Here is a 13,302-nt window from a genome sequence, read left to right as displayed (position 1 = left end):
GGATGGGGCCTGACTGGAGCTTCGGGAACTGGGGCTGGATCCATGTAGGCAAGCCTCTCCCCCACCCCACCCCTGCCCCTTATCCTTGTCCCCCTGTCAGCGGCTTACTCTCAGAGGAAGATGGGTCCTGATGCTCTCCCCGGGCCCCCACAGCCCTGACCAGGGGAGGCCCAAGGCCTTAGGAAGAGCTGGGGACCCTGAGAGGGCCTGTCAGAATTCAGTCTGGAGTAGGGGCTGTGTCTCATCACCACTTGGATGCTGCCTAGAGCACCAGTCATGTGTGGTTATTATTTATTTGGCCTCACTTCCATTTCTTCCTTGCTGACGATCTCTCCCATGGACTGTGAGCTCCCCGAGAGCAGCCCTGGCACACAGCTAAGGTTTGGAGAGGAGACTCAGGCGGGGCAGGGGTCGTCAGGAGGCGGGTCCTGAAACATGGGAGGGCCATGGAGCAATCAGCAGTGTGGATGAGGCATAAGCAAGTGTCAACACAGAGGGGCAGTTGGGAAGGAGTAGGGCAGCCGGCTGAGGAAGCCTGGCGATCTCCCTGGAACAGGCTGCAGACTCTGGCCACTGGCCACATGTACAGGCATCTATGAACAGCTGCCCCCCAACAGGTACAATGGCCAGAATACTCCCCAGAACCAGTACACTGGTCCCCACCCCCTTTCTCTGGAAGCCTCAGTTCTCCTTGCTGGCAGAGCAGCGCAGGGGGAGGGGTCCTATGTTCACCTTCCTATCCTCTATGGCCTTGGCTTTCCACCTTGGCTCACCTGAGTGGCTCTGGAAATATCCTGATGCCCAGGCCCTGCCCCACAAAATTAAATAACACAGCCCATGGGGCCCTGGACCCCACCTTCATCTCTCTCCCCCGAGCAGCCCTTGGAGGCAGCCTCTTGGCTGGGGCATCCCTTGTAAGAGAGCCGCAGGAAGGTGTGTGGGGTGGCCTTTGTTCTGTCGCACCAGCAAAGCCAGGGCCGTGTGGGACCCTGTCCCAGAACATGTAAAAGCTGTTCCAGCTTTCAGAGACGTAACCAGCTTGGCCTGTACACACCTGTGCTGACTCTCTGTTTAGCAAACATTTTTTTAGCACTTGGTGTGCGCTAACCTAGAGCTCAAGCCAAGGACAGGTGGTCGTGACCCCTGCCCACCCTCCAGGCACACAGTCTGGAAGGGGAGGCAGCAGGTCTACTGCAACACAAGAATAGGAGTGACTTCAGGGGGCCTAGGAAGCCCCTGTCCCACATAGGGAAGTCAGGGGAGGCTTCAGGGAACAGTGACTCCCAGTCAAGCACTAAGGGACAGGCAGAGGTCAGCCAGACCATAGGCAGGGTCCTGCTTGGGACTGGCAGGGCCCTTTGCAGCCCACCCAACCTCTCCCCTGCTTACTCAACTCTCAGTTCATAATAGGTGCTTGTTAAGCCCCCATGGACGGAGATGGCTGCTGCCCCGGTGCTGCCGGTCCTGAGGGCAGAGATCCCCTCCTGTGCCCACCACCATGCCTATCAGAAGCAGCCCCCTTGGCCATGGTCTCCATAGCACCAGCTTACAGGGCAGGACAGAGATGGCAGCTATGCAGATGGGGTGACAGAGGAGCACCGTCATCAGCTGCAGAAGAATCCATCACTCTAGAGGGTCCTGGGTATGATGAAGACACTGAGGCTGGAGGAGGAGAGCAGGTGGCTTGCCCAGACTCCCACAGTAAGCTGGAGACGGGCCAGGGCTAGAGTGGAGTAGTAAGAAATTGAGACAAGAAGGGTAGAGGGACAGATGTGATGGAAGAATATAGGAGGGTTGGGTACCCTGAGGGTCCTGCGGTCAGGAGCCTCTCTGGAGAAGGTGAGCTGCAGAAGGGCTATGTACAGCAGTGGCTGAATGCTCAAACCCAAGCACTGGGGTGTGAATCCTCCCTTCACCACTCACCATCTGTGTGATTTCAGCATCACTTAGCCCTGCTGAACCTCAATTTTTCTTATCTGTGAAATGGGAATAAAAATGGACTGATCTCATTGGACAGCATATGTGAAATATAGCACCCGAGGCTCAGATCACAGTGATTGATGATGTAGTTAAAATTACTTCCTTTACAAATGTTTCCTTGAACATGGACACTCTCCCTTTCCTTTCCCTCCCACCTTCTTCCTCTTGTCAGGCCTCTTGTCTGACCCTGAAGCACATCCTGCCTCCTCATTCTCCATCACTCCCCCTCTTCTCGCTAACAAAACCCAAGTCTGCAAGAATCTCTCCCACCTCCAGTCCCAAGGTGACCCCATCCTTAGCTCAAGGGTAAATCCTTATTAGCCTGAGCCAATCACAATGCACCTTCCTGATTGCCAGTGATTGGTTTAGAGTAGACATGTGACCCAGTGCTAGCCAATGAGGTGTGAGGGGAAATTGGCTAGGGGCTTCTGGGTGAGGTTTCCTAGCCTCCTTTTAAGAGGAACCCAGAGAAAACATCTCCTCTTTTACTCCTAATGTCTGGTACATATGATGCCTGGAGCTGTGGCAGCCATCTTGTTGCCATGAAGGACGTCAGTCAAGGACAGACAGCCACACCAAAAGTAAGGCCAGCCAGGCAGAGTGCAGGTGAAGGCTTGGTCCTCAATGACAGCCTATACGTACCCACCTCTGAGCTCCCTGCCAGAGGGCCTAACCATGATGAAAAAAATTAATGTGCTGGGATTTCCAAGGGGTGCACAGAAGCAGCCTCTTTTCCTTGCAGCCATTCCTTGGACTCAGTTTTTGAAGGATCAGTAGTCAGCTCAATGCCTACTCCTGGAAAGGCCTCTACAAACTGGGCACAGAGCTGGGGGAGAGGCACAGGGTGATAGGAGAGGCCCACAAGGGGTAGGGAGCCAGAGGAGGGCAATGATCTAGAGGGCTTCTTGGCCCAGTACTCAGGCTGAGCAGGCCAGCCTGGTATAGGGAAACAGCCAGAAGGTGGAGAGGTCAGAGCTCCTACCAGGACTTGCAAGTGGCTTGGCCTGGCTGGAGTCTAGTCACAGAGCTAGTGGCCAGAGACCAGAGCCAGCCCAGGAGGGCCGTCAAATGCCAGGTGAGAAGTGGGGCTCTGCCCATGGCAGGCTTCTGGGGTGCAAGGTCATAGCTTGCCCTCAATGAGAGATACTGCAGCATGCCTGGCAGGTCCGGGAAAGGAAGGGAAGACGCCTAGGTTCTCACCATGCCCACCTTAGCCTCAGCTCACAGGGAGAAAGGAGAAACGTCCGTCTGTGAGAGCCCTCAGTGCAGAGGCCTGTTCTGCCAGCTCATTTCTCTTTTCTAATAAATGAAGTTGTGGGGGCAGGGCTGAGGTGGGTTGTTTTGTTGTTTGTTTGTTGGAACCGGCAGCAGCACCAGGCCTGACCTTTAAGGCTTCAAATGTAGCATTTCAGGCAGCGCCAGAGGGAGGAGAACATAGGCTGAGCAGAGAAGTTATCAAAGCTAAAATGCCACGTCAGCCATGTCAGGCTGGAAACTCGCAGCAGAGCAGGGGCCTCTACCCATCTGAGGAACATTCCAACCCATTCGTGTCCACCCGGCGACAAAGCTGTCCTTTCCATGGGTACCCTGAAAGCCTCACTGACTCTAAAACGGCAAAGGGCACCAAGGTCTGCCCCAAAGAAACACCAGAAGCTGGGGGCCCACACCACAGGCACCTTGCTCTGCAGGGTTTGCCAAAGGAGGCCTCAAATCACTCCCGCATCTCATGGCAAAAATGTTTTTATTTAAGATAATCAGTTGTACATCATAGTGCAAAGACGGCTGAACGGGGAGCATCCTTTGAGCAGCCTGTACTGAGCCCTGGGTGGGGGACTGGGCCCTGCCCGCAGAATGTATGTAGCCAGCAGAAATGTGGGGCCTGAAGGCTCCTTCCCGCCACTCAGACATCAATTTCCCTGTCTGTACAACGGAGGTATCTAGGTCCCCAGGGGCTTCTGTGGCTGGGATATTCCTTCCCAAATCAGGGACCCAGGCAAGGCCCATTATTGCCCAAGGAGATGGTCGCACTCGGGCTCCCTGCCCCCATAGGGACTCTCACAAGCCCTGTAGGTGCCCAAGCCCTTTGCAGAAGTCCCCTCCCGAGATACCTAGGATGCTGGGCCATCCTAACACTGACAACACACAGGCCCTGAGAATGCCGGGAAAGCTCTCAGACATCAGAACCCATCAGCTCAGGGCCCACAGAGCCAAGGGCCAGCACCCAGCACAGGGCACTCAGACAGCCTTGTTTATGAAGACCCAGTAGGCAAAAATTCATCCTTGAAAGGAAGAGCTTTGCTGGAGGCATCCCAAATAGAGGAACATGAGGGCATCATCAAGCTGAAGCTTTTATACCCAAATTATGCCTGCAGCTGACTGTACAAATGTCTTGCTAGGAGCAAGAACCCCAAACCTACAGCAGATGCTTCAAGGGATGCCAGTCTCCCACCCTTGAGTGTGCAAGTGAGAAGCACACACTCCAAGAGAGAAAAACTGCCAGGCCAAGGTCACACAGCAAGGGTTTCCAGATTCCACATCGGAAGGGCTGTTAGCAAAGATGCTTTGTTTCACAAAGGACTCACCAAGCTTCGCAGAGTCCCAAGTCCTCTGGCATATCTAAATACCATTCTATTTGCAAAAATTTGAATTACAAGGATGCAGCCTCTGTGTGTTTCCCTTGCAGACAGTCATCGAGCCAGTTGGTAGATGATCAAACTTCCCAGCTCAGCCTTAACTCAGGCTGTTCTTGACATAAAAGTTTGTGAAACATTGGTCCTAACAAACAGGTGGCTTTATTTCCCACTGCCAACATTTGCCCAGCTGAGCCCTGGCATTAACTTCAAAGGGGGGCTCAGAAGGTGAGCACTGGGAGCGCATTCTGGGTGCAGAGATAAACCGTACATATGCCCACACATACATATGCACACCCACGCACAAGCACACACCCACATTCGCATTCATAGGCACACACACATGCACATACCAACACCTGTGTATACACATGCGCAGGCATGTACACACAACCTGCACATATACATGAAGCACACTCACACACACAGGCACACACATTTACATGCACTCACATAAGCACATCTTCATATACAAATGGACACTCACAAGTGTGCACACAACGTGAACATATCCAACACATGTGCACAAACACATATAAGAGCACAGACATATAGACACTTCCACACACAAGCTTACATGTGCACACAGGCCAAGGCAAGGACCAAGCACAGGAGGAAGGACCCAGAAACCACAATGGAGTCTCAGGATCCTGTAGGGCCTGGCTGGGTGGCAGGCGCTATGGGCAATGGGACAGGTGCCTGGCACTCAGAGTACGGGCCCAGCTGGACTGAGAACCCTCATAGATCCAGTCAGAATCCACACGCCCTTGTCATTCATCCCTCATGACCTTTCACACCCCAACCCAGCGAGGCAGTGTGATCAAGGGAACCCTGTTTTACAGATGAGGCCCCAAGACCCAGAGAGGCTGAGGAAGTTCCCAAGGTCACACAGCTGGTGAGAGGTGTGGCAGAGTCTCAGTGTGTGTCAACAGGGGACTCATTCAGAAAGGTTTGTCCAGCAGGGAAGGAAGGCACCAAGGCGGGAACAAGGGGCCCAGGGTCTAAGGGAAGTGGGAAAGAGGGGCAGAGGGGGTGACTTCTCCCCCTTTTTACCCACTCCTTTCCCCTTTGTTTAATGAGTCACTTCCAAGGTAGGGAGAGATGCTTAATAATCAGCAGGAAAGACTTCCCGTGCCCCTCCCTCTCTGCTAAACAATTAGGCTGATCAGAGCTCAAAGTGGGTCACTCTGAGAAGCAGCTTTGAGACACCCAAGGTGTGTCCAGAGGCCAGTATGGGAGGTGCAGGCTCCTCACACTGGGGGAGATGGGGCTCAGCTGGGCTAGGGTCAGGTCTCACCTCACAGCTAGAGCAAAGTGTGGAGAGGAGCAGGAAGACCTTGGACCTGTCTTCTTAGGCGACTGCAATGTCAGAGTCACAAGGTAATGGAAGAGAGGAAACTGAGGCCCAGAGAGTAGAGGAGACTGTCCAAGGTCACCACCATGCAAGCTATCAGCTGAAAGGACTGGGTTGGGACTGCCTTTGACAGAGGCCCTCCAGAGCCAGGCCAACCCAAGGTGGGGACGCTCAGGTCTCCCATGTGAAGATTTCCCACCATGTAATCCCAGCTAGACAGGGTTTTCTGCTCTGTAAGGCCAGATCCCTCACAGGCTCAGTCATCAGAACCAGCAGTGGCTAGGGGTCCAGCAGGCTGGACTAGCCCCAGAAGGAGGGTGAGGTGGGAGGGGAACTAGGTGGTCCATGAGCAGGACCAGGGCCAGGGACACCAAACCAACGGCCTGAGTCCCACAGTGGCAGGGCAGGGCTTGGCTGAGTGCTGCCCCAGCTCTTGCCTATGTGGACCTAAGTGACAGCATCCCTGAGTCCCTTGCAAGCCCCACATGGGCATATCAATCCGCATGGTCACTTGCACCGCCAACTCCCCCGCAACTCTTAGCCACAGGCAGCTCAGAAGGCTCTTCAGGTTATACAGGACAAGAGAGGAAGTGAAAGGAAAAAAAGCAGAAACCACACATACACCTCTCTCTGGGAATACGAATATTGATTCTGTAGCTCCTTGTTTAGACAGTAGGCACCAGGAAAAAAACAACAACCTGACACTAAGAGAAGCTCCCCAGTTGGCTGAAGGGATGCAGCCAGGGGTGGGAAAGCCCCCCACACTTGCCTTTAGAGCACCCTAGGCCTCGGTCTCCCTCCCCAGGCCTGAGGCCCTGAGCCCTCACGTAAGGACAGAGGTCACTTGTTCCCGAGGCAGATATTGAATCTGGAAGCCAGCGAGGTTGGAACTGGGTGGGGGGAGGAAAAGAGACCACGCCCCACCCAGAGACAGCACCACCCTCCAAGGCAGGGCACACGCCACATGCCGGCCTGCTTTGACTCCCAAACCCCCAGCTGCCCCCGTATAGTTTCCTAGCAAATAGAACCCTGGTTCCCCAGCCCCCCAGACCGCTCTTGTCCACACAACATGAAAACCCCAGCACCTATAAGGTCCAAGCCCTCTGAAATCCCCTCGGGCTTGAAAAACCTGCCCCAGGACTAGAGCACCCGGCCTCAGGTTTCCATGAACAGCCTCCACCCCCACGCCCCTGGCCTCTCTCTCTGGAATCCTACTGGAATCTGGAGGGGGAGATGGCATCTCAGAGTCTCAAGATGAAGTCCCTCTTGCCCACCCCTGCACGGCAGGCATGCCCGGCACATGACTCGAAGCCTCTGAAAGGGGGAAAACCTGGACTGGGGGGCTCCATGATCGCCTGTGTACACGTGGGAGGGGGGTGGAGGTAGGCACAGGGCCTATGAGCACCGGGCTGGCAGGGTGGCCATGGGCCAAGAAAGGCCTCCTCAGGGTTGCCTGAGACCCAGAAGAAGGCAAAGGGACAGAGCAGGAAAGGTTACAGTTGGGAGCCTAGGCGTCCCTCACATGTCTTAAGCCTCTTCATTTTCTTCCAAACACCCAGGCTTTGAGCTCCTACCCCAACTTCTTGGTCCCCTACCCAGATGTGCCCAGCCCCCTGGCAGGACAGCTAAGTGTCTGACAGATTAGTCCTCTCCCTGCCCTGCCCCTGGTAGCTGTGGGGCTTTGGGCAGGTCCCTTCATCTTTCTGAGTCTCAGTCTCCCCATCTGTGGGATGGGCATGACCATGGGGTCTGAGGGCGTAATGTGGACAAGGGGCCTGGCCTGAGCTCAGTGAGGGGAGGCCATCACCAGCCTGGTGACATCCCCCACCATAGTCAAGCTGGGCTTCAGGGAATGGATGAGGGAGGTGGCCCAGTGCTCGTCCTCACGGAGCCGATATCCCTGCGGGTGGGTACAGCCTGAGCTAGTGGCACAACCCAGAGGCCTCTGGAAGGTGTGGGTATGAGACCCTGAAGGAAGGATCTAAACTCCTGAGAAAAGCACGCAGTGATGAGGGGACAGCGTAAGCAAAGCAGAGGGATAGGAAGGCGCTCAGTCCATGGGAGGAATGTGAAGAGATTGGTGGATGGGGGCCCATCAGGCTGTAGCATCAGGGGTTGTTAATGTTATCGATAGCTGCCATGACTCCCACCCATGGAACCCTCCCTGCTCACCTGAGGTGACACCCTCTCCCACTAATTCTCACCACCAGCCTCTTAAGCAGATTCTATTATCTTATTTGGGGAAACAGAGGCAAGGTCATCCCAATGGGGAGGGTCAGCTCTGGAGACCAAAGCTTGAGCCTGCAGGGCCCACACCTGACACCCACCATGTCCCCAAACTGCCTCCTCCCAGGAGCTGGCAGGGACAACCTGCACACAGGCATAGGGGAGAAGGAGGCACTGAGGGCAGAAGTGCTCACTCCACTTGTGAGTCAGTCTCTCCCCGGAGACACCAGTGTGACAAAGAATCTGGAGGGAGACTCACCCGCACACTATGAGGGGGCTCGTCTTAAAACAGGCTACTCCCTTCTCAGGGGCTAGCTTGACATAGTTGGCCCAGTAAAGGTGGGTCCTGCAGGGGGAAAGCAGACAAGGGTCCGCCAGCCCCCATCCTCAATGCTAGGAGAGATGTGAGCCAGTTGTAGCAGCAGCCGGCCGTAAAGCCTCAGCCTCCTCCTCCTTCCTGTAAAAGCTGTTGGCAGGTTGTTGGGGAAATGGGGGACCCAGATGCGTGATGTTGCCTCCCTCTAACACGGAGAGCTACAGGGAGGTGAAGACGTGGGCTTGGAGGCCCAGACAGACACACGTCACCCACCATTAACCATAGCTATAGTGACGCATGCCCTGTCGTGGACACTCAGGAAAAGGCGCACGTACTCTGGCTGTCATTAATCTGCTGGGGGCCCAGACCCCTCGGGCTCCTTTCTGCTCCCCACCCACCCACCTACCCACTCCCAGAGGAAGGGAGGTACTGGCCAGCACCATCACTGGGGAAGAGTGGGGCTAAGAGGGTGCAGCTACCCAGGCACCTCAGCAGGACCCCACAGAGGGGACAGAGAAACCCAGGAATGCTGGAGAACAGGGGACAGAGGTGCAATAGAGATGACAGAAGAGGTGGGCAGGGCAGAGTGGACACAGAGAGATGAGACGGATGGGCAAGGAAGTGGGGGGAGGGGGATGGGAGAAGAGATGAGAGACCAAAGAAGGGGGCAGGGAGGGGGAAGGCAACTGACAGAATTGGAAAAGGCGACTGACAGAAAAGGAAAAGGCACAAGGAGAGGCAAAGCAGTGAGGGCTGCCCCTCAGCCAGCAGCAAACAGGAAACAGGAGGAAGCAGGTAAAACGGAGAGTGTGTGCTCTGACTCCGTCTCCCTCTACCTCACCCCAGACACATGAGTGCACATATGCACACACATGCGCCTGTGCACACGTGGCCTTCCCTTGTTTGAAAACCTGATCCAGGTCCAGGTGGGGTGAGAGGGCACAGCCCCCAAACCAAAGGTCTGTCCTCCCTCCAGCAGTAACTCCTCTGCCCTCCTCCACACCTGGAGGAGGTGGCAAAGGGTCTGCTTTGCCTGGTGGGCAGACAGCCATGTTGCCAAAGCGATTACAGAAATAACGGCCACCGGACCCTAAACCCACACTTGCTTAAAACCCAGCAGCTTGCAAAGCTGGGCCCTGTCACACTGCCAGACACTAAGGAGGAAATGACTTTCCCATCAAGGGCCCTCTCCACTAAGGGGTCGTCACCCTAGTGCCATGAAGCTGAGGGTCCCACTGCCCACCTCAGAAAGCCACCTGTACCTGTATCAAAGTCCCTTCCTAGCCTGGCCATGCTAACCCAGGAGAGTTCAGGGAGGCCACTGGCCCCGAACAGCCCCAGGGCAGCAGCCTCAGCCTTTCAGGTCAGCTCTACAGAAGTCCCAACTCCAACTAAGCATGGTCATGCAGGGGAATGTGGGGGAGGGACCCCCACTCAATTCCTCCCCCTTCCTGCCTCCAAGGATCAATGGGCGTTTGCATAGGCGGGACCAGGGCAGCTGAAGGGCGCTGGCTGTCGCCGCCAGCCCTGCGTGTTGTCGCACCGTTAGTCACCTCCCCCTGGACTCTCGGAGCTGTACAGCCCCCACCCCACCCCCACTCTCATTCTCTAATTATGGTTTTCAAGATGTGTCCCAAACCCTGAAATTAGTTCCAACTATACCGACAAGAGAAGAGCGTCCAGCTGAAAATGTGCCACTGCCATCACACCCGCCTCCCCATCTTCTGGCTGGGGACAGAGGGACAGGTGTCCTCTCTAGTCAGGGTATCACAAATGTAACATGCAGGCTCGGCAGCCATCTGACCCACCGCAGGTTACAAGGAGAGGGAGCAAGGTGGGAAGAGGTGAAAAGAGACGTCTACTTAAACCTTCACTCAAGGAGCTACGAAACGGCAAGAGGAAAAAATAACTGTGTCTTGACTTTGAGGAAAAAAGAACAACAAAAAAATAATGCTTTTGCTCTTTTTAAACACTGTGGCTTAAGTCCATTTTCATCACAGCAAATGAAAGACAATAATGCACCCACAAGCCTTGAACTTCCACAGGATTCTCTTCCCCCTGGGCACACCCCACATACACACACGAAAAATCCAGACAGCTGACAGAGGACACGTCCGTGTAGCACCTGTAATTTGCCTACTGATCACCCGCCTGAGCACAGCCAGGCTGTTTGAGGAGAGAGATGACAAGACGGAGAGAGACTCAGGCAGTGCCTTTCCTGAGTTTGATTTTTCCTCATCTGGGAGAACCTACAAGCTGGAGTAGGCAGAACCAGGGGCCCCTACCCTTGGGCAGAACTGGTCTAATGACGCAGAGCCAGCCTTTCCCTTTCCATGAGGACAGACCCTTCCTCTTGGCCACTAGCAGCCCGGCTACTCATTTCCCAAAACCCCTGTGTGGTCACTGGTGCAGGAGTCCAGGGACAGGTGGCTCCTCAGAGCGAGAGACAAATAACAGACAGCAAGGTGGTCACCGTGCCCCAAAGCCACAGGGGTGTCTGGGCACTGACATAAGGCTGGGTCATGGTGCCCATAGAAACAGCTGCTGTCCTAAAGGCCACATGCACTGAATACCCATTTGCAGCCCCAGATGCATCTGGCCAAGCTCACCCAGAGGAGGAAGCCCGAGTTTCCAGGCTCCTGGGGAGGGAGAGAAGGCTCAGAAGGACCACGGAGAACCAGCAGAAGCTGGCAGGGCCAAGAGATGCTATTACCCTGTTGGCAGGGGCAGGCGGGGGTCCTCCCTGCCATTCACCTTCTGCCTCCACCCCGGCACCTTCACCTCCCAATTGGGCTCTCCAGGGGACCCTTCCCCCAGGTTTAGTGGCGGGGGCAAGAACAGGGGACACTGACCTCTTCTGTGGCACTGGCCAAACAGTAAGGTGCTCGCATCCTCTGCTTCCAGCCCTCCCCCTCGAAGGAAAAGGCCAATGAAAACAAGTGTGGAGGTGCCCCCCACCTCTGGATCTAAAGCGCCAGGTTCCTACCCGGGAGGAGACAGGAGGCAGACGCTGGGCTCTGACTCCGCCGGGCAGAGGTCGTTGGCCGCCCCCTCACCCAACCCCAGTTTTCCCTCTCAACCCGACAGCGGCAAGGAAATCAGCTGGCAAGCTCGGACCCCCCAGAGATCTCGCTCTGTGCGGTTTGGGGGATGGGATGGAGAAGGGGCACCGCGGGGAAGTTTCGCGACGCAGCCAGAAGCGCCGGGACCCCGGCTGCCCGCCCTCTGGGCTTGGGGCCGCCGCCCCCGGTTGCGGCGGGCGGCGGGACCCAGCGCCCCGGCCCGGGCGCGGGCTGGGGGACGGAGGGGGGCTCTGGGCTCGGCCGGGGTCCCGCGGCCGGCCGAGGCCACTTACGTGTGCTGCTGAGGAAAGCTGTAGGCAGAGGCGCCGGGGGCGGCGAGCAGCGGGAGCAGCAGCAGCGGCGGCAGTAGCAGCGACAGCGGGCGCGGGGGCCGAGCCGCCGGCCGCCGGGCGCTGAGGCCGGGCCGCGAGCCGCGGCCGGGCCAGCTGAGCGCGGTCCGCGCCGGGCCGGGCAGAGAGGCGCCGCAGGTCCGAGCCGGCACCGCCATGTTTCCATTCAAGATGCGGCGCCGCGGGGAGGGGTGGGGGCGGCGGCGGCGGGTTGGGGGGGCGCGGGCGGCAGGCGGCAATCGCCTCTCCTCCTCCGCCGCCTTCTTCGCGCGGGGCCTCCGGGGCTGCCCGAGCCGCAGCACCTCTGCGGGCTTCGTGCTCGATCTCTCCGCCGCGCTAGCTCTAAGCGCTCTGAGCGCCGGGTCCCGGACTAGCGCTCAAATAGCGGCCGCCGCCAACCTGCCGGCGCCGCCCTCCCCGCTCCCTCCCTCCCTCCCTCCCCAATTCCCCGGCCGGTCCGCCCCCGCGCGCCCCCGTCGCGGCCACGCGCCCGCCGCGGCCTGCGCGCCCCTCGCGCCTCCCTGAGCCGGCCCTGCTGGCCCGCGTGGCCGAACCGAGCCGGGGCACGCGCGTCTTGAGCCCCAGCCAAGTCCGAATTTCCAATGTGCGCCCTGCCCCACGCCTCAGACTGCGAAGAGTCCCCGGCAGGCGCATAATGGCCCTGCTGGGGGCTCGACCTTCAACAGGCTTAAGGCCTGGAGTCACAGGTTTAATGGTAGAATGGCAGGCTTCAGCAGAGACCACTGTAGAGGGCAACGGAGCTGAACTCATACCACCAGGGGCTCCAGCTACCTTCAAGAGCCCTCTCTGGGGGAACTTGGGTCCCAAGGCTCTGACAGAAAGAAAAAGCCTGGGTGGGAACAGGTCCAGTTGCACAGTTGTGAGGGGCTGGGAATGGATGCAGCGCTCCGCAACCACTCATTTCACTTCCCTGGGCTAAGCGGGCACTGTGTGCAGACGAGCCCCAGCCCCCGAGGCTTGCACAGCCTCTATTTAAACTCCTCCAGTGCCAGTAAGCTCACCCCTGCACAATCCAATCCCTTCTGTCCTGGAGGCTCCTGGCTCTCCCTTGCTGCCGGGAGAAGGCTGGGCTGGTGTCAGTTCTGACTCTGCGGCTTGTGGGCCTCTCAGAGTCTCAGTCTCCTCCCTTGTGAATGCTTGTGTGGGTGCCCACCCCCATTTCCAGGATAAAGTGAGAATGGAAGTGAGTTGCTTGGTAAATTGAAACACTCATGTTTGGGGGAGAGTATCCCTGAGATTCCGCTGAAGTTGCCCTGGGGCCCTGCTCTGCGCCTGGCACAGATAAGATGGGAGAATGCTTCCTACCAGCCTGGAACAGAGCAAGACCCTCTAAGCAGTAACTGCCCACAGATTCGGTGCCTAA

The 13,302-nt window shown here is 57.1% G+C and overlaps 1 protein-coding gene across 4 annotated transcripts in view; it reads right to left on the bottom strand.

Moving 5' to 3' along the window:
- CACNA2D2 (calcium voltage-gated channel auxiliary subunit alpha2delta 2) overlaps nt 1-12,076 on the bottom strand; it is a 138,390-nt gene extending 126,314 nt beyond the window's left edge. For all 4 annotated transcript variants that reach the window (XM_060161761.1, XM_060161758.1, XM_060161759.1 and 1 more), the window contains exon 1: nt 11,862-12,076. In XM_060161761.1, the coding sequence (XP_060017744.1) occupies nt 11,862-12,076 (215 nt within the window). The remainder of the gene's footprint in view (nt 1-11,861) is intronic.
- Nucleotides 12,077-13,302: the final 1,226 nt, after the last annotated feature.

The sequence above is a fragment of the Lagenorhynchus albirostris genome, chromosome 10, assembly GCF_949774975.1.
Source record: "Lagenorhynchus albirostris chromosome 10, mLagAlb1.1, whole genome shotgun sequence".
NCBI lineage: Eukaryota > Metazoa > Chordata > Mammalia > Artiodactyla > Delphinidae > Lagenorhynchus > Lagenorhynchus albirostris.
Note: the sequence above shows the minus strand (reverse complement) of the source record. Positions and strands in the feature narration are given on the sequence as shown.